This window comes from Taudactylus pleione, unplaced genomic scaffold (genome assembly GCF_031769625.1).
Source record: "Taudactylus pleione unplaced genomic scaffold, aTauple2 ptg000475l, whole genome shotgun sequence".
NCBI classification, from domain to species: domain Eukaryota; kingdom Metazoa; phylum Chordata; class Amphibia; order Anura; family Myobatrachidae; genus Taudactylus; species Taudactylus pleione.
Genome location: NW_028284877.1, coordinates 564,352 through 585,447, shown reverse-complemented (window position 1 = coordinate 585,447; position 21,096 = coordinate 564,352). Strand labels below are relative to the sequence as shown.

General features: G+C 43.0%; 1 protein-coding gene across 2 annotated transcripts in view; it reads right to left on the bottom strand.

Annotated features, from left to right (window-relative positions):
- FAR1 (fatty acyl-CoA reductase 1) overlaps window positions 1-21,096 on the bottom strand; it is an 84,943-nt gene that overhangs the window by 39,507 nt on the left and 24,340 nt on the right. For both annotated transcript variants that reach the window (XM_088449005.1, XM_088449006.1), the window contains exons 2-4: window positions 13,209-13,410; window positions 5,842-6,017; window positions 4,192-4,371 (exon numbers count right to left, since the gene is read on the bottom strand). In XM_088449005.1, the coding sequence (XP_088305131.1) occupies window positions 4,192-4,371; window positions 5,842-6,017; window positions 13,209-13,397 (545 nt within the window). In that variant the 5' untranslated portion in view covers window positions 13,398-13,410. The remainder of the gene's footprint in view (window positions 1-4,191; window positions 4,372-5,841; window positions 6,018-13,208; window positions 13,411-21,096) is intronic.

The window sequence follows — 21,096 nt, the reverse complement described above, 5'->3', positions numbered from 1 at the left end:
AATGTGTCCAATTTAAAATAAGAGTTTTGCAACTTCTATTATCTTGCTTTATTGCACAGGGTATAGTGAAGCAAAAGAGTGAAATTTTTAATAATCCAATAGCCCAAATGTGGAACTTGTGATATTCCTATTATCAGGACAGAGATCAAATTTATACAGGATACAGTCTCTGTCTCTCTGTCACATGTTCTGCTTGGGGTAGGTTAGTATGCTGCGATTGATCACAACTCAATTAATTAACCCATGCTGACAGTTCACTTAAAACAGATTTAATATATTTGCCTCTTGGTATAGTCTCCACCAAATCTATTTTAAGGTTTAATTTAGGGGTGAACGGGTTCGGTTTTACTCGGTTCTTATCGCCACTTTACCGCAATTTCGGCTCGATTTCATTCGCTATCCAAAACAAGTGTTCGGCGACAGCCAATAAAAAGATCCGAGTAAAACCGAACCCGCTCACCCCTAGTTTAATTACACATCAATACACAGATGTATATATGAAAAAGATCACAATTTTGCCAATCATTCAGTATATAAATAGTGGGACCCTCTCAAATGGAGTACCTCTATATCAGGTTTTCTTTATCTTATGATACATTCAATGAACAATATTTATTAAAAGTTATGTTTTAGACAATTTTTTTGTCAACCTATGAGTGCACCGGAAAGGGAAATGCTCTGTTTTTGAATCATTCTTGTATGATTCTACACCCAATATATCGGTACATTGACGTTTCCTATGGTGCACCACCAGCCATAAGTAGATTGAGTAGGAGGTCTCCATATAGACAATAAATGTATAAAATATAAAAGGCTGGGAGAAATAATAGACCTATTTATTTTTTCCTGTGCGGATTTAACGTAACCCCCCCCCATTAGCGATAAGTTTTAAAAACAAACAGAAGTTTATGGAGTGTATCTTAAGAGCACCGAGAGTAGGCGCGCTTCTCAAATTGTCCACATTGTGAAAACTATGATTTATTCGCTTGCACAGTATATATCTGTCTGCACTAATATGTAGTATATAATAATTCAATTACCCGCGGGTAGTGACGGGTGTTAGCCCCAGGCCCTAATGCCCAGGGCTATTCATTTAGCCTCCTGAAATCACCTGATAGCGGTGTTAATGCCCTTTAACACGTTAATTTAACGAGCGTTAACACAGAATCCATGTAAAGTACATGGATTTGTGTGTTAACTAGCTATTATCTTCAGCGATAACTGCAGGGTTAATACAGATTTATTTTCGGGTCTCAAAAGACTCGAAAAGAAATCCCCGATAAGAGGAGATAATTGAATAGGGGCTGGTGTTCAATTAGCACCTGTTAAGTTAACGGGCTAATTGAATCCCCCCAAACGTGTTGCTTCTGCTTTAGCACCTCTTCCATGCTTTACAGCCATGTGTCTTTGTATCAAACTGTACATATGCTGTCCATAAGTAGGACACAAAGGTTGTCCTATGTATACAACCAGATTCAATGCAAAGAGCGTAAACCAATAGCTAAATAACACTGCTTTATGTTATAAGGGCATGGCTGACTTGCACAGGGCAACACTAGAAATGAAAAACTAAAAACGGTTTATTTAGGAAGCATCGGGTTCTAAAAACCTGCCACTTCCGAAAGCATTGCCCTTTTAAATTTCGGTTGAAGCCAATAATTAAAGCTGGTGGAGAGTTTCTTTAACATGTTCGCGATAGTTTGACCATAAAGGATAAAATAAAATATATTACTAGCAAAATACATTTAGAATGTCACGATAATTCAAATCCCATACATACTCTAAGAAACATTCAGCTAATACTATACAGAGAAAGACACTATGAAATGACAGGCTTTGCATTGTCTGATCCCCTGCAGCCATCGCACGGCAGTGTGAGAACTATTGCACTGTTCACTCTGCCCAATTTCAGCAACTTATTTTTACAGTCACTTACTGCTACGTGGGTTACCCGGAGCATTAATAATAGAATGTTTGGCCCTGACGTTACATTTCCACCCATCAACAGTCACTGAATTAATTCCCTCTGGCATCATGAAAAGGAGCCAGAAATGCATAGCATATAATTACCTCGCTATGTCACCTTTGTTCTAAGACTGCGGCAGCCAGCTATGAAAATGGATATAGGGAAAAATCCATACAGGCTTTCACCTAAGAGGAGTTTGACACACACAAGCACCTCTAGAAATGAAGGCTTTGATAAGGGACTTTTATCATTTAAAATGAAGCTTAAGTTTGATGTTAAACATATTTTGGAGTGTCAGCTGCACGGTTTCATCCTGCCATTCTGCAGAACAGCTGTTACTTGGGGAAGCGATTACACACTGGCTCACTTGGTACAGCCATCTCCCTGCAAAAGTGCATTCATATTATCAGTACCCATCAGCAATGGAAGTTTATTTGCCCCCCCATAGTACCTAGAACAAAGAACTGTCCTTATTTGGGAAAGATCACAGTAGATTCCATTAACACAGAGGAATATACGCAACACATATAGAATGAGAGGCGATTGGCAGCAACTCTTAGCGGATGTGAAATTAAAAATCTTCTTTGGAGTGGAAATAACAGTGCCCACCACTGCATGCCAAGGAATGCCCCCAAAAAGGGTCTCTCCACCACTTTATCTCATTACAATGATTTGCTCTGCAAATATGAATATTAATGTCTGCACTTCCTTTTAAAATGAGGTTTCCTTCTGTATTTCAAGTGGGGGACCAGAGTTAATCTGCTGAACTCCTCCATTTTGCCTGTGTAAATTGTGGTTCCTCTGCAAAACACACCCGGCTACCCATGCATCTAGGGACACTGAAGCCAGCAGCGAATCCAAAACTGCTTCTGCCCCATGATCAGTAATAAGATGCTAGTGAATTTGTAGGCTGCATGCCCATGAACGTTATGCTGGGTACACACTGCACAATACATCATTCAGTGCATCTGGCTGTGTGTACACGATTTATCTGGGAATAACATCGTTCACAGACATATTGGATCGGCCGTGCAGCACAGCAGATGAATTATATCTGAAAGATACATCGTGCACATTCGCCTGTGTTTACGGGCGACAGACCAGTTATGCTGATTACAGGAACCAGCGACAATGACATCACAACTGCGCGGGCAAATTTAAATGCCCGCCCAGTTGTGATGACTGGCCGGACATATCAAGCAGCCGATTAGTAAGTGTGTATGCTTACGAAAATTGGTTGCTCGGACGACGGACGGCCGCTGTGTTGGGTCAGGTGTGTACTCTGCATTAGTTTCCGAAATTGCTGCTCAACAATGCCAATTTCCCTATAGATTGTAAGCTTGCCAGCAGGGCCCGCTTACCACTAGGTCTGTCTTTTACTACCCAATCTGTTTGTTCCCTGTATCTGGTAATAGTATAAGCAGGCAACAATTACAATAACAAACAAATGCATTGTCGTCAAAATACTTTTATCATCAACATTTTGTCTATTTGTAAAATTAAATAAAAAAAGTGCCAAATTTGTAGTTAGTATTGTAAAAGTATGAGGATCCCTTTATACAGCATAGTTAGTTATTTTATTCCCATGTTAATGTACGGTACTGTGTTTCAATGGTTCTCTTAAGTCTGTAATTATGGGGAGATTCGAATTGCGCACGTATTTGTAGCATAGCGCGTGCTCAGCGGCAGCAATGGTGAGCGATACAGAGACATACTCATCTCCAATTACAGATGAATGGGTGTAACTGGGAGTTGTCAGGGCATTAAAGCTCTGCTGAGTTACGTTTATGCAGAGGCCCATCTGATTTCAAATGGGTCTCTTGCACCAGGTGCAAATGAGTGCAGATAGTGATGGCTACGGTCAGGAGCGGATGGTTGGGGACGACCAAATCGGAATAGGTGGTAAATATTTATTTCTGTGCAAGCAATGCGGCCGCACTTGGGCAAATCCGAATCAGCCCATTACTGTGGCTTTTGCAGAGTAATACATTAACTGTGTGTAAATTTACTTGCATGATTAAGAGACTTCCATACTGTGGAATGAAAAAGAAGGACCCCATCATCCACAAAGACCCGGTGCCACATGAACCTGGATCATTCACCAGGGATGTAACGGATTCCTAGTTAATATTAGTACTGGCTCAGCCCACGCACTGGATGGGTCAAGTTGCAAGTTGCTGGGGACACTTTATAAACAATAAATGAGTAAGACACTGCACACTCACTCTAGTGACTCAATGAGCTTCCTTGGGTCCACAGGCGGAGGATATACTATTTCCTCAATATGCTTCCGGTTGCAGTTGGCATATGCAGTTGAAACGTGTATAAAGACTTCCAGTTTCTTCATCCGCTGGGCTAGATGTAACATCTGTCGTGTTGCAATAACATTTAGTTGCATGGCATCTCTAAAAACAGAAAAAGAAGTTGTAGAAAATAAAACAAAAGCAGGAGGTTACCATAATCCATGCTACTGTGCACAAATGCCTGACAATAATAAATCTAGTATTCCAAATATATGCACCGCCTAGTCCTGCCTGACACTTATTGCTGTATAACAACATCTACTAACACAGCAATTAGACCCCCAGTAGAAGATAATCAACTTTAGATGAAAAAAATACTAACTGTAATTATTACCAAAACCAATGTTAAGTCATTTTACACAAACGTCCCATCGGTCCTCACACTCGTATGGAAGCATGCCGACAGTTTATATTCAAAATGGTCTACGCTCTTACGCTGTCAGAGGAGGCAGCACCCAGGAGGGATCAATACCAAAATACTATAGGTCTTTTGCTAGACACAGACACATAACATGGTACATAGCCCGAGACCATACTGTAGGTGTAAGCACGGTATGTAGTCACAATGTCGACATGGTCTGAATACATACATTCAGAAGGTTGACATTATCTGTCCATGTCGACATTTCAAACATGTCTGCATTCAATGTAAACAGTGCTGGTTTAGAGTTAGATAGCATTATGAAAGTGTTTGAACCCCAACTGCAATGTCGACATAATGTCCATATCAACATTATAATAAAGTCGACATTTCATACTACACCCATAAGCACAGGAGAAGACTGCACAGCAGATCAACTTGACCAAAACTACATTACAAACAAGAAACAATATAATAATGAAAACAGGTAGAAAAGGGTCGGGGTTACCTATAGCAACCAGTGTGTCATATGCAGAAGAACCAAAAGCAAATTTAGAAAGCACTAACCCTAACCTTCCCCCCGCCCCCAATAAGTGCATAACCCTAACCATCCCGGGGGGGTGCCTAACCCTAAGTCCCCCCCAGGAGCCCCTAACCTACCCCCCCCCCCCCACCCCTCTCGGCTGTCCGCGCCCGGCTTACCTTCGATTGGTATGTCGGGCTCTCGGCGTAGGTAAAATGACATGCGTCGGGATTTCGACGCCTGTCATTAGACCCCTGCCGGGATTAGACAGTTGGGAAGCCAGCGGTCGGCATTTCGACAGTCGGATTCCTGGCTGCATCCCCTTTAGAATATATTCAGTGAACATGTGTGCCCGATTTCCAAACAACTAGCAACAACACGAAAGTAAGCTGGAATGAGTTGGACTAAAAGACGTATGACAGAAAAGAAATGGATTCATCCAATTCACGTCTGCGCATCTGGCATTATCATGGTGCGAAGGGACTGGTAAGTAAGAGCTGGCTGCCCAGTATGGGTCTATACTGGAAAAATATCATTAATAAAATAACAATCAGTGGCGGTAACACGGACAACACTTCATTCATCCAAATGATTAGCTCTTTATGTAAAGCGTTTCTAGCTTATCATAGGCAGCGGAAGTGGGGCAGCTTCATTAGCCCTATAAAAGCCTTGAGAGAATCAGACTCACCGAAGAGACTCATTGAAGCGGACTGTGGCTGCACAATGGAACACAATATCAATGCACTCTATTAGCATGTCCTGGTCTTTCTTACTGAGGTCCAGCTCCGGCTGTGTAAGTTCACTGCTCACTGCTATCAGCTTCTCCGCACATTCTGGCTGCTCATTTCTCAGCCTGTCAAACAACTGCAGGGGGGAGAAAGGCAATTTACTCACAGTCCGGCCAACAATTAAGATCAGTTTAGTGTCTAGATAAATATTTCATAACCTTCGCACAAACAAAGAAGAAAAACTATTCAGTACTGTGACAGAACCTCAGTTTATAGCCAAGTTGCTTCGTTGTGTTTTGATTCTTCTAGAAATTATATTCAGCTATTTGGGTGTAGGAGAAGACAGCTTAAAATTTTAACTATATACATATATTGATATACTGCGTACACACCTACATACTGTATATACACACACACACACACACAATTTAATTTCACTCTATTTCCAGACAGCTGGCAGCAAGTATATATTGTTCCTTCTAGGGTAGGAAAGTGAGCTGAAGGGCACTGCTCCATGATGGAAAAGAGGCGTGGTCACTAGGAAAAGGGGTGTGTCCTTGATATGCACCCCCTTTCCATCACTGTAGGGGGCAGTGCACAGCACTCACTCACTGAGATACTGGGCTGTCCCCCAAGCTCTCCCCGTAGCGTGAATGCATACCGTACCAGTGATTAACTTTATTATTTAAACTGCACCAGACAGAGGGAGGGGAACTAATGTAATGGTTATAGTGCAGGTTTGCACCTTTGCTCAGTTCTTACCTTCAAATCATTTATATAGGGACACTATATTACAGAGTGCTGTACAGTGGACACGTAATCATTTGCATCAGTCCCTGTCTCATTGCAGCTTAGTCTAAATTCTCTACCACACAACTGTGCAATGTTGGTAAATAACCAGCAATATTTTTTGAGCAACTAAACCGAGCAGCACCACTACCTTACAGGAACAAAACTATACATGCAGGGGCCGACTCAGAGTTTCACATCAATCGGCCGCAATTATACTCCAACTGTGTACGCATGTAAGTGACCGCGCCGTTCCTTAGTCGTTGTCATAGTTATAAGCGTGCACTTCCCCAGCACTATACTTGGTGCAAGACATTTGTCAGAAGTCAGATGGAGCTCTTCTTATGCACAACTCAGCACGGCCAACAATTCCTACTACAAGCCCTTACTAAATTTAGCCTACATGCAAGTTCCTATTGCCGCCCAGTTACGCCCACAGTCACAAGTGCAGCTGCAAATGAGACGCGTACAACTCAAAGTAGTCTGCAGGGGATGTAGTCAAAAGGTCGACAATGACCAGGTCTACATTCATAATGTCAACACCACAATGCCAACATGTCACGTCGACATTCTCAGTGTTTACAGGAGAAACGCTGACATTGTCAGTATGACATTAGGTTTAGGTTGCGGGCAGGAGGGTTAGGGTGTGCGTGTGGGGGGGGGGGCGCTACGTGAAGGTTTAGGCACTAGAGGGAGTGTTAGTGATAGGGTTGGGGGAGAAATACTCACTGGAACAACGGAGAATCGGAGGTCTGACCCGGAAGTCAGAGTCACATGACCATCGGGACACGGAAGGCGCCGCAGGAAGCAGGCAAGTCACCGCTGGGCCACCAGGAATGATACGTTGACATTCCAACATGTCCGAATATCACAGTCTACATGATGGGTGTTGACATGGCCAACCTTAACATTATGACCAGGTCATCATGATGAATTGATAAATGTTGACATATCATACCCATCCTGTCTGCAGATGCATACTATAGAGCAGTGCTAAAAAATCCCAATATCCATCCACAATACGAACCCTTGTTTAACTTTGAACCTGGCCCATAATCTTAAGTCACAATACTCCATGAAGCTAATAATACAGTTGGGTTTGTATTTAATTAAATTTTACATGTAAAATGAGATTTGCATTTTTTGTTGACTGGTGAGCCTATCCTCTCTGGTGTGCATGACATCTCATTACATTGTCATATTGTGTACGAATAGGGTAACGCATCTTTATTATCTGCTGCAATCCCTGTCGCATCTCTAAACAGCATATACATGTAAATACTTTTTCTTTCTTTCTCCTATAAATCTTTTTGTACGTATGGTCACAATATGATTACCGCAAACTTACAGAACACATTACATTGGAATGGGAAGCCGTGCAATAAAAGTTGATCAGTAACATACTGTAAAAACTATGCACAGCTAATAACTGCATTACACAAACTCTAAATTAGTACTGGAGCATTGCGGTCTCACTGAAGTTCTGCTGGTTGTGTTCACAACAGAATTCTTTCCATGCAAATGCAGGCCATTCCAATGAGATATACTCTATGCCACCTGCAGAGAGCGATGGGATGATTCATTGACAAAACAAGTGATGGTGAATCAGCAGGGAAAGGACAAACCACCACTAACATTATATAATATATATATATATATATATATATATATTTTTTTTTTTTTAGGTGGACAGAAGCCTATCCAAGTACAGGGCACAGAGTTCTTTACAGGCCACTGAGAAAAATGATCTCAATATGTTTGCGATCAGGGATAGGACGCGATGGGTACGGGTTGCCGGATGGTCAGAATCCCGACGCGGGCATCCTGACACCTGTTGTTCGGTATCCTAACCACCCCCCGTCCCTACCCTATCCCTCCCTCGTGTCTAAACCTAACCTGCCCTTTGGGATCCCGCGGTTGAGAACGCCGCGCCGGGATTCCGGGAGCCTGGCATTCTGACCTTTGGAATCCCCTCCATCTGCATTTTAACCGCATCCTGGATAGGACACAGTAGGTTATGGTTTTTTGCAGAACCAAAGTCCTTCCATTGGGGAATATAGCAACTGCAGATTTTGTAATGTTAAAATAAAACTACAAAGACCTTGAGGTTTATATTGAAAAAGAGAGCGCGGTTGCGCTAATAATGTTAGACCAAAAAATCACTAAAAAGAAAGGGGCAGCTGGAAGTATGTAGGCTACCCCAACTACGTAAATATTGTAAGCAAAACAGGGGAAACCAGAGCTCACCTAATGGGACACAAAAATAATCCGGTTTGAAAAGAATGTATCTACTATAAAATAATGTAGCAAACAAAAATTATATAAATTTTTTTTTTTTTTTTTTAAAAGAGCTTATATTTCAGAAGGAAAAAAAAAAAAAAAAGTTGTCCAGTTCTCCATTTTAAATGGTCCACCTAAAATTGTCATACATCTAGCCTTAATACGGCATGCAACGAGAGATGCCTGGTGTGAGTGAGCCGCCAGGTCCCGTGCGAGTGCCTGTTGCTCAAAAATGAGTTAGTCTCAATGAGACACTTGTAGATCTGTGTATGATGCCGTTTGCAATAGGTGTACCTATATTGTGTCTGTAGAGGAATAATCTGGTCTCCATGCAGATAATTGTTAAATTACAAAAAGCCCATTACTCTGCAAATGACCTTGTGTAACTATATGAACAGTGCAAGTTTTACAGCATTCCTGGTCAGCCTCCCATTCTTCTCACTGAGGGTGCCAGCACAGGTATAATCTAAAGTAAACACTAGATTGCTCGTTCTAATAGTTGTACAGCAGCCTTGAAGCGACTCCCGGGAACCTGAAAGTCAAGACGCGGGTGGGCAGATAACAGCCATCGCAAGAGATCAAAAAGCATCACGTGTAATGCTGGGTACACACTGGTCGATATAGTCAACGGCCAATATATAATGCCCCCGTCGGCCAGTGTGTACAGATGATATGTCTGAACTACGTTGTTCATAGACATATCGCATTGGCTGTGCTGCACAGCCGATGAACAAATATGTCTGCAGACATATCCGTCCATCAGCAAGTGTGTATGGGCGATCAGTCTATCGCCCACACACACACAGCCGCTACACGTCCCCTACCTACTAGACCCGCTACAACATGCAGATGATGGTCGTTCAGTGTATATATGTACGACCATCACTTGCAGATCACTCAATCTGCAGATATATCGCTATTGTGTGTACCCACCTTAAGAGGGTATATACAGAAATATGCAATCTCCTCTGACATAAGGTGCGTTTAACACATTGCTCCATTTACCTGGAAGACGACACTTAGTGCCAGATCCAGACGCCTCTCCAACTTATGCTGCGGTCGCATCCGAGTATTTATGCGAAGGTCAGGTCAGATTTTCAAAGAACTGAGACACCCACTTGCAGCATCTTAAGACACTGCATTTCCGTCACTGTGCGTATTTAGACGCACCATTCAAACTTGCACCAGCTCTATGGCAGGAGCAATTTCTCCTTCAGAGTATGGCCTCCGGTGTAGGCGGCTGTGTGCCTTTGTCACACCAGTTACCTCCCAGGAACGCCCAAGACCGAACAGCAGATGGGACGATGCGATGGACAGATCGGGTGCACACAGCACACGATGTGTAGGATAAATATCGTTCCGATTAGTGTTGAAACAATATATCGTACAATGGATCGTATAGTGTGTACACAGCTTTAGAGTTGTTCCTTTTCCCTTTGGGTTTTAATGCATTTTAGTCTTGTGATTACCATAGCAACAGCCGTAACATTACATAGGCAGTTGTATGCAGATGGTCTTTTCCAGGTTTATAAAGTAACTGCTTCTGCCATCTCCTGACCACCAAGAAACACGGCGACCGACTCAGGCTAAGGATCAGGTTGCATGATCCTGGAACGCGTCTGGGAATAAGCATATATACGCTTATGTCCGAATCAGCAATTCATCAGCATTACCTAGGTGAGCACGCCCCCGTAACAGCTAGCCAGACTTATCAGTTTTTAGCAGTCCTTAACAATAATTGTGAAAGGGTGTTTCCGGGGCATGTGCAGTGTGAAATCACGCAAGAGGCACTCGTCAAACAGGCGTATGATCCACTATGCATCAGCCCCTAAGTGTATTTTGGTGATCGGGTCCCTTCCAGCAAATGTTTACTTTTTCTGAAGGATAGGAGAAGCGGAAACGCTGGACAGAGTTCGCCAATTATAAAACACCAACTATTTTTTAGGTAGATTTAGCCAACTAATATTTACACTTTGATATGTATTAAGGTAACACGGACTTCACTTTCACTTTAATCATACAGCTGTGTCCACTGACACCTTTGCTCAAATCGCTCCAAATAGTCCCGTTTGGCACGCCACAGACTTTGAGACTAAGCCGTGGCACACATCTCGCCACTGTACGAGCATGAGCTAATAAGCGAACTATAAAAAGGTAACATTGCAATAGTGTTTTCAAAAACTTCGGATATGTAGCACTGTATCAGATGGATGTGTCTGCCAAAGGAATGAGCATGGCGAGGGCTCTATACTCCCTGCAATCCGAGTCAGGTCACAGAGCCCAAGAACTATGTCAAACGGCACATATAAGACAAAAGGATGCTTTGATTTCCACCTACACATCACCCGAACATTATGGCGTTCTGACCAATTTGGCCCTGAGGTGGATAGGCTTGCATGCCCACTTGGAGGAGTTAAGACTGTAGGGGACGTACTGTTGTGTTTTAATAAAAGTCTGTAAGCAGCAGCTCAGAATATGTTGGCACTATACACACACACACACACACACACACACACACACACACACACACACCTGTGTATGCCTTTGATTGAGGAATAGTACACAGAATACATATTTCTGCGGTCAGTCCCTTGTCTAACATGCAACATGGTAACCAGTACAAACAACTTAACCTTATGCTGCTGTGTAATCCCACAGAAAACATCACTGCCCTAATAGCGTGAAAATAATGGACTCAAGGGCATACAGTATGTGAAGACAAACGCAGCAGCAGTTACCTCTCAGGAATTAACACATGGCATCATTAAATCTCGCTATGCATTAACCAATATAGTATATAGCACCTTCATAGAAACTTGGCAGTTGGGTGTAACCAGTCACAAGAGATTGTGGTGCATGAAACTGACCCCCCTCCCCCCCCATGTCTGCATGTTATTATTATCCTTTATTTATATGGCGCCACAAGTGTTCCGCAGCTCCTTACATAGTACATAGAAGTAATAGGTGAACAAGAAACAAGTAACTTACAGTACATTACAGTGCAGGACAAGGACACATATATACATTGCTGCAATAGTGATTAAAGCACTCACAATAAGCTGCCGGGAGTTGGCAGTCACGTGTTAGGTGCCCTAATGGGGAGTAGAGAGTAGAAGAAAATGTAAAGAGAAGCACAGGAGGGAAGAGGTCCCTGCTCGTGAGAGCTTACATTCTAAGGGGAGGGGCAGACAGACAGGCATGACACAGAAGGGGAAGATAGAAAGGAAAGAGCATGAGGTGGGTTAGGATGAGAGCTGAAAGGCCTTGATGAAGTAGTGGGTCTTGAGAGCCCGTTTGAAGATTTGTAGAGAGGTGGAGAGTTTCACATAGGTGGCACTGTGGCTTTACATTGTAGCACATGTGGTAAGTTTTCTGCTAGGGACCACCATCCAATAGAGCTTTTAAAATAGGTCAGAAAAAAAAAGTCCTGGATCACATAATGTAGCGTCCCCGCTAGGCTGTTTAAGCGGGGTGCGGCGCCCTGCCCTCCTTCTGGGGAGCAAAAAGCGCCCTGCCCTCACAGCCTGTGGGTGCCGTCTTCACCCACGGGTCGCAGTGTCCCACAGGTGGGGAAATGTGCGGCGACCCGGTCATCTATTCTCCCTGTCAGCAGCGCCTGGGGGCTGCCCAGTGTGTCCATAAGTACGGGGCACACCCCCAAGAGTGATGCGTCTTATAGACACGCCCCCTTTTCAATGGCCACACCCCCTTTTCGGTTGCCTGCCGCAGGAGCTAGAGTGAACACTACATAATGTGTATGGAATTATAAGGGTTATATCTATAAATATTATATTTATATAGATACCTAAAATACAAGCTGTGTATACAATGTATTATACCCTTATTGTGAGCTCTTAGCCAGCCTGCCATCAGGGACACGACCTAGACAAACATGTCACAGTAACCTTTACACTGAATTCTGCAAATGGATTGCAACACAATCACACGGACTCAACCTGTGGTTCTCATCGGTTTGGAAGTAGGGAGTCTTTTTGGGGCAAATTCTGGCGTTTCGCTCGAGCACTAAACTAGCAGAACATATATGCACTGAACTGGTCATTGCGCAGATAGGCTAAACACTCATATGTAAACATTATCCTTCAGCTAAATGTAACTTGCAGCTTTTTGTCACTAGTGTATGTACAAATGGGAAGCTATCAGTTTCTGCCTTCCAAAGTCTATTGCCGCACCTAGACAGGATGTTATGTGGTGATAAAAACTTTGTGAAGCCACAAGTGTTCGGTGCTGTATAACCTACCTTACAGCTCATCATTTCAGACACCCTCTCCTCAGGTTTCTGACCCGCTTTAGGTCGAACCAGCACATAAACGGCTTTTATGCCTGGACAAGACCTCAGCAGCTTCTCCAGGAGAACCTTTCCCATGAAGCCGGTGGCTCCTGTGATGAGGACATTCTTCCCTCTGTAAAAGTCTGGAATGGATACCATGATGAACCAAGTCCTAGAAGGGAAAAAAATAAAATAAAAACACAAAAAAAGTTTACTAGTGGTGCAAAACAAATAACTGTACCAGCTTATAGAGTACTGGCCAGACACAAAGCACTTCTGAAACCTGTTACATGTGCGCCCTTCACTGAGCAGTGCTAGTCTTAAACTAGTCTCTATCCATAGCGCAGACAGGACATAGCGAAGCAGCACATCTGGTCCAGAAGCTGCAACCTGTAGCAGAAGTTGCGGGGATTAGGTGAAAGCCGGACCGGACTAGATTCCGGAACGCCGGACTGGGACAGTACCCTGCAGCGACCTCTGCTGCTGAGGAGCTGTCAGCTATATAATGCGCATCCCCGACACCCTGTCCGGGGAGTGTGTCAGTGACAGGCAGGGATCGATCATTACAGTGGCTCCCTGCTGGACAAAATGCCGGGACGCCGGAAATGCGGTAATGCGCGGTCTGTCCAAGGGAGCCGGCTGTAATCTCCCATCGTTCCCCTCCAATCCCCCCCCCCCACCCCGGTGACAGGCTGTCACTACACAACCCCCGGACACAGCTTCTTAGCAGAGCTGGTCCGTTCCGGTGTTCCGGCAGGGAGCCACTATAATGAACGCTCCCTGCCCGTCACTGAGACACTCCCCAGGACGGGGACTCCGGGACGCGCACTATACAGCTGACTGCTCCTCAGCAGCAGATGTCGCTGCAGGGAGCTGCCCCAGTCCGGCGTTCCGGAATCTTGTCCAGTTCGGCTTTCACAGATACCCGAAGTTGCGGCATCGCCTGACAGCTCTGGCTCAGTTATTCCCAAACTTAGGACTCCAGTTTCTGTAAACCACCATACATTATGAACTTCGAGGGAATTTTGATAGACATTTAAGAGCATATTTACTAAGCAGTGTCTTTTCAAAGCAGGATTAAAAAGGGCAATAATAAATGCATAACCAGGAGTGTTTTACACTTAATAATATTGCCCTTTTCAATCCTGCGTCATGAAAAACGGCCAGAAAGCGGCAACTTAGCAAACATGCCCATTAGTTTACAGGAAAAAAAAATATGGTAAAAATATTTATTCTGAAAAGAATTCTACAGTCGATATAACAAATGCAGATTGTATTTACTCAACATTGGTTATGAGCCTGCTAGAGACAGAAGTGCAAGAGGAAATTTACTTTTATAAAATAACATGACAAGCAGGACACAGGGCTCTCTTTAATATACACAATATATATCCAGACATAACCAGTAAGGCACCTTCAATAATCTCATCTACTGTGTAGATTGTACTTGTTTTTCTTCCCTTTATACATAAACAAGAGTTGCGGACATACAGTCCCCACCCAGCAATGGGACTTCCTCATCTGCAGACGTGAACTCTGCCTTAGCACAATGCTCACGGTGAATGTGGTTATGTTAGAGGACGACTGAGCGTTCTGCAGAGTCACATAAGAAGAATAAAAGCACTACAGCAGAATGTAGGCAACCTGTGGCTCTGCAGCTGATGTGGAACTACCAGGCCCAGCATGTACAGATTGCCTAAGCCTGCACTAAAGACTTCCACCTATGCTTGTTAAAAAGGTAGTTATAGACCTACCGAAGAGACAATTGGTAATGTACCAAGGGTGGAGCACAGTTTCATAGTTTCCTATAAAGAACCATACGAATTTGTATTTTCTATACACATTTCAAGCGGGACACGTCCCAATAAAACTAAATATTCCCAGTGACCCAACACCAGGTGTTTGGAGCGGCTGCAGGAAAAAGGAGGACTCTGCAGGAAGTTCCTGATCACTGCCAGAGCTTTCCCTGGGGACTGGCTTACAGCGTTATACAGGCACTGCAGCAGCCTATCGCCAAACACCGGTCTGCTGTCCTATATGATGTAGACAACTACAGTGCGCATGAACCAGGGCACATTGGGGGATATCGCAAAAAAAATGCTGTAGAAAATGAAGACAAAAAAATAATTGCAGCATGGTTGGCGCAATGGTCAGCGTTACAGCCTTTTAGCCCTGTTGTCAGGAGTTCAAATCCTGACCAAGGCCCAGGTATGTTCTCACAGCTGATGTGAAAGACAAAACATTCTCTGTAAAAGCGCTGCGTAATATGTGTGCGCTATGTAAATAACTTAATAAAAAGACACCCTGCATATATACAAAGCTGCACCGATATACTGCTAAAGTGGATGGCAGACGATCTTGTTCTCACAGTAACCAGAAACCTCACTTCGGAGTAATGGCGCATACACACGGTCACATTTTTCTTCAGATCTGAACGATAACGATTTAAAAAATTGTTCAATCGTTCATATCTGAAGGAAAATCTGACATATCCGACATGCCTGAACGATGAACCATGCGCGTTCCTGATGGTCAGATAACGATATCGGACATCTGATGTGTCTGCAGTCAGATTTGGACGACTCCATTCATTTTAATGCAGTCAAAAATCATTCAATGGTTCAAATCCTTGGTACAATCGTTCAAATCATTCATCTGACAGATCTGACAAGTCTGACCGTGTGTATGCTCCAAAACATGGCAGATTTTCCTTCAGATATGAATGATTTTTAAAATAGTTATCGTTCAGATCTGAAGAAAAATTTGACCGTGAGTATGCACCATAACTTTTCTTTAACCAGGAGTCCGGACCCTGGTAGGTACAGCCCTTTCCTCTCATAGAACCCCAGCACTATACACAGATGGGTGGTCGACTCCATTCTAGCTGCAGGGGCAAGCTCCTCTCTATGTATCAGCAAATTCCAAGGATATCATCTTACCGGGATGCATCAGAACCACGATTCTGCTGAATACCAAACCAAGGCCCTCATTCAGAGCGCACGCTCTGAGCAGAGCGCACGCTCTGAATGAGGGCCGGCCTCCATTTTCATGGAGCGTCCTCCTGGACGCTCGTATAGCTGTGGGTCACCACCCACAGGCTATACGAGCGTGCATTGTGATGGTCGCGATGGTCGAGACCATCGCGACCATCGAATTTGCGAGCCGGAGCCTGCGGTTGAGGTTTTCAACGGCAAGCTCCGGAGTGATTTTGTCTCTATCAGAGCCAAAATCACTCCCACTGACATCACTAGTGATGTCAGTGGGCCGGCTTCTGACGGGAGGCGTTCCCGTGGGAACGCCCCCGTCAGGGAGGCACGCCCCCGGCACGCCCACCAAAGGGGGCGTGCTGTCAATCAACATTGACAGCACGCCCCCTTTGATCGGACACAACGAGCGAAGGACTTTCCTTCGATCGTCGCGTCTGGCGCATGCGCACGACGGAGCTCCCTCCGTCGTGCGCATGCTCAGTCCATAACATCGACCCACTTGCGAGCGGACAGCCGCTCGCAAGTGGGTCTGAATCAGGCCCCAAGTCTTAATGCTCATTTGCATATTCAGCTTATTCACTAAATACAGGAAAAAATGTGAAATTGGACGGCAACTCCCTGAGGACACTAAGCTTTTCCCACGAAAAGTGGATCTAGCTGCATTTTTCCCCCGAACGTGGAGGACGACACAATAAAATTATGAAAATCAGTATAATAACCTTCATCCATTGCTTGGTGTGGCATCAGCAACATAAAAGGTGAAAACAAATCATTGTATAATGAAGGGGGAATATTTTTATAGCTCGGTCAGAACATTCACTACTATCTAGTTCGTAAAATCAATTGAAGAGTCACAGCTACTTGCACAGCTAGAGATAAGCACAGGCACGCTTATCAGAGCAAACTACAATCTATTGATTAGCTCAGGCCATATACCTAATCACTAGATACTAAACAAAGACTAGAGCAATAAGACACAGATAAGTAGGCACTCCATAAAAGACTTCCACTGGTGGCTAAAATAATCCGTACATAGAGGCTGTATTGTTACAGATGGGAGAAGAGGGTATGGCACACACTGGCACAGCAACAAATGCCAACACTGCACAGCTGAACGGGCTCAGGATTAAGCTACATATTAATCTTTGCAACACAATCAAATTATAGTCATTTGGGGGGGGGGGTTGAAGAAAATAAACCACATTTAGCCATTATAGAAAGAAATTTACAAAAAAAGTAATAGAACAGTTATGTAAACTATAACCCATGTTCTCTAAATCATCCATGTAAAACACAAGCTGTTAGCTGATAGACGCTACCATACGCATCTCTCTAAAAAGAAGTGTACCCTCTGTAAAGCCCTGCAGACTATTCTGGCACTAATTATATATTAACAATAATGCTGCATACACAATGATTTTTTTTAAACGATTATCGTTTAACGATAATCGTTTGAATAAAATCGTTCACTTTCTGAGTCAAACAATGAACGATTATCGTTCACGTTTGCAGTTCAGTCAGACTTGTCAACTCAACGATTTTCATTAACTTAATATGCAAAAATCGTTTGTAGCTCAAAAAAATTGTTCATGACACTTTAAAAAAATCTGACAGATAATCTGACATAAAATCGTTCATAAAATCGTTGGTAACAAAATCGTTGTGTGTCTATGCAGCTTAACCCACAATGGTATACTTTGCAAACAAGTGCCTCAATTTAAAAACTGAAAGTGTGTTTTACATGGTAATTCTTAAGAGGAACAATTACACTTAGGTGCCTTTGGAAAGATTAACTTTTTATTCCCTCAGCATCCATTCAATTGATCCATAAATGCAGCATGTGAGGCTGTAACTAGCCAACTATACGGACATTAAAACAAACCAAATCAGATGTACAAGAGTTTTGTTAGCGATGCAGGAAAAAGTATGAATGAAGATGAGTCAGTGAATCGCGTTAATGACTCATCTACTGAAGGTTATAACTACTGAGGGTGGACAAAGTCACAAGGTTTCTGATTCAGTGCGATTGACAGATGTTAATAGACAGTCGCATACAATGAAGGGGGGTGGGAGAGAACATTTATATGAAAATAAAAAAAATATGAAATTGAATCAAATTAACTTCCACTATAGTAGCTTCTGTACATGATGAATGTATAGATTTTAAAATAACTAAAGTCTTATACAGTGGATGGAAAATAAAAAACAAAAACAGGAGAAAAGCCTTTCCAATGACGCAGACCAGATATCTTAAATCATGCAGTGTGATACTATAGCTGTATAATGTATAAATGCATGCAAACATAACTTACCAATTTCAGATGAACGTTTTCCTTCTCTAACTCCCTCAGCCTCTTTTGGCATCAGCAAATAAGCCTCAAACAGCGAAGCGTGTTTTATCGTTTGCGAATTACTACAAACGCTGCTATAAAGATTAGCTACAGCGATGCGCTGCTTTAAGTGAAAAGTACCAGTGGAAATGGAAGGATACTCTAGAAATGGTGATCTGCAAGAATATTTTTGCTGCAGGCTGTAGTTACCGAAGTTCGTCATCTGCAGCTGGCTGAGAACAATCCTTACGCACCTCAATACCAGAGGCACTTTTACATATTAAGGCTGGTAAGGTGCCATCAACCAGCCTAAAATGAAACAATAAGACCTCTCCAAATTGAGAGAAACCAGGCCCTTCAAAAAGAATGACAAATTCTGCAACATATCATGCAGAAGCTTTAGGACAAAAAAAAAAAAAAAAACACTAAAAATCTAAAAAGTTCCCCTAGAAGATAAAAAAAAAAAAAAAAAGTTCCTAAACTTTCTCTGAGCAACAGAAATACACAGGAGTGACACGAACCTAACAATCCAAAAGCAAGAACACCGAGAAGCACATTAGCAAAATTATGGCATGCCACTTACACAGGCAGATTAGGAGGCAGAATAAATGTACAGGACGCTACATAAGTAAGCAATTAAAGCTAACACCTGTCCACACAGCACATTTCTGCAATGCAAGTCAGCAAAACGGTCACCGTCTGCTTGCTCAGTTTGAGAAGCCTCTCCCTATTATCATGGCAACCTGCTACAGGGGACTGCAGAGTTAAGCTGGCCATACATCCAGCATCCATCGGGGTAATTCCCATTCTGCCTTTGCGTGGGTCAGGTGATCAGCAAGATACGTTGGACAATCTCGATTCGCCGTTTCAGACCTGAAAATTATCGGATTTGGCGAGTTGGGTATTTTTAAGATGTTGGATTTTGACGATCATCGGATTCGGCCAATTATTGGATTGGCATCGGGAATTGGCCTGCCAGATGTATGGCCCATATTCAAGCAGTAGCGCACCTGTTGTATATTATTAAGAGCAGCAATACTCGGTCATTATTATATATTAACATTTAGTAGTTTCAAAATTAAGCAACCAGTGGCACTCTAACTGTCTTGGAAATACAAATCCCTCCATACTTGATCAGACTGAAGTTCCACAGTTTTGAATGACCCTCCTCTGTTTTTACTAGGAAGCAATGCAGTATGGCTTTTAAGCCGGTTGCCCGGTAAGTGCGAACAACACACTACACCTTTACAGCAGTAATCAATGTCTTCAGTAGCAGAAAGAAGTACAGAAGGGTTTTCATTGAGCAAAAAATAATTGGATCTTTTGTTGCCTGTTGATATCCTAATGTTTGCTATATGTATGGACTAGCAAGCCTTTTACGCTAGTACGGTCAAGTAAGGGAATTTGGTAGCACCAGCAATTGCCCATGCCATCGTATTGCAAAATAAAAAGCTCCAATGCTTAGAACCAGAACTTGGACTCATTGTAACAGCAAGTAGTCTGTGGACAGAATGCTCCAAAAAAAAAATCTATAAAATGGTTACCAGTACTGTAAACAACCCTGCTGAACATATCACTATCTGACCTACTGATTGGTTTCTAACCAGCACTCGGTGCAAACAACTTTGCCCTGTGTTTCACAGAACTTGTGTGTGTTCTGTCTTGAAATGGCTCACAAAACCCAAGGTGACTTTACCAGCATCGTATGGTTATATTTACCTTTCCAAACATACAAACATAACATCAATATATAAGCCTAAGGGCCCCCATAAACTGTGCGATTATTTACACGATTTGTCAGTTTTCGATCGATTGGAACGACCAATCGTGTAAAAAGTGCCGTGTGTGGGGATGATCACGATGCGCGCCCCCCACCGTCGTACATCGTCGTCGCTAATCAACTGAACCTGCAGAAAGATATCGACCTCTTTCATGACTTGGCACACATCGTTTCTTGTGTGTTCACGATGAACGATGCGATGGACGATATGTTGTCAGTTTTCCTCCCATTATTTAAATTCCAGCATTGTGAGGTTGTACGCTACAAACAAAATAGTTTATGATCTGCAGTAGTTTACGACCCATCTATATCGTTTGTACAATCGTTCCATGGTGGGCACAATATCATTTGACCGGGAGAGTTCAGGAATTCAAGGGAAATCGCAAACGAGCTTGGATCATTTGCAGATCACAGTGTATGGGGGCCTTAACAGAGGAACGGCAAGAAGTCTCCAAAATACAAGATTTTCTGCATCTAAAGCCAGGCTGCTGAATGGTAAAATAACTCTAGGGATACTGGGTATAATATGTACAGTAATGCTGGGATTTCTCGCTGGTACAGAGCGATGTCTTTGCCGGGTGGCGTGGCCCATGACAAGGTTTTTGTGATTGAGCTGGTGAGCAGGGCCCTCTTACCTCTCAGCCTGTCTACTATTAACCAATCTTGTTTTATTACGGTTTTATTTTAAATTGTCATGCGCAATGGAATAAGCTGGAGCTACAAGAAACTGCTTACACCACTGTTTATTATTTATTAACAGT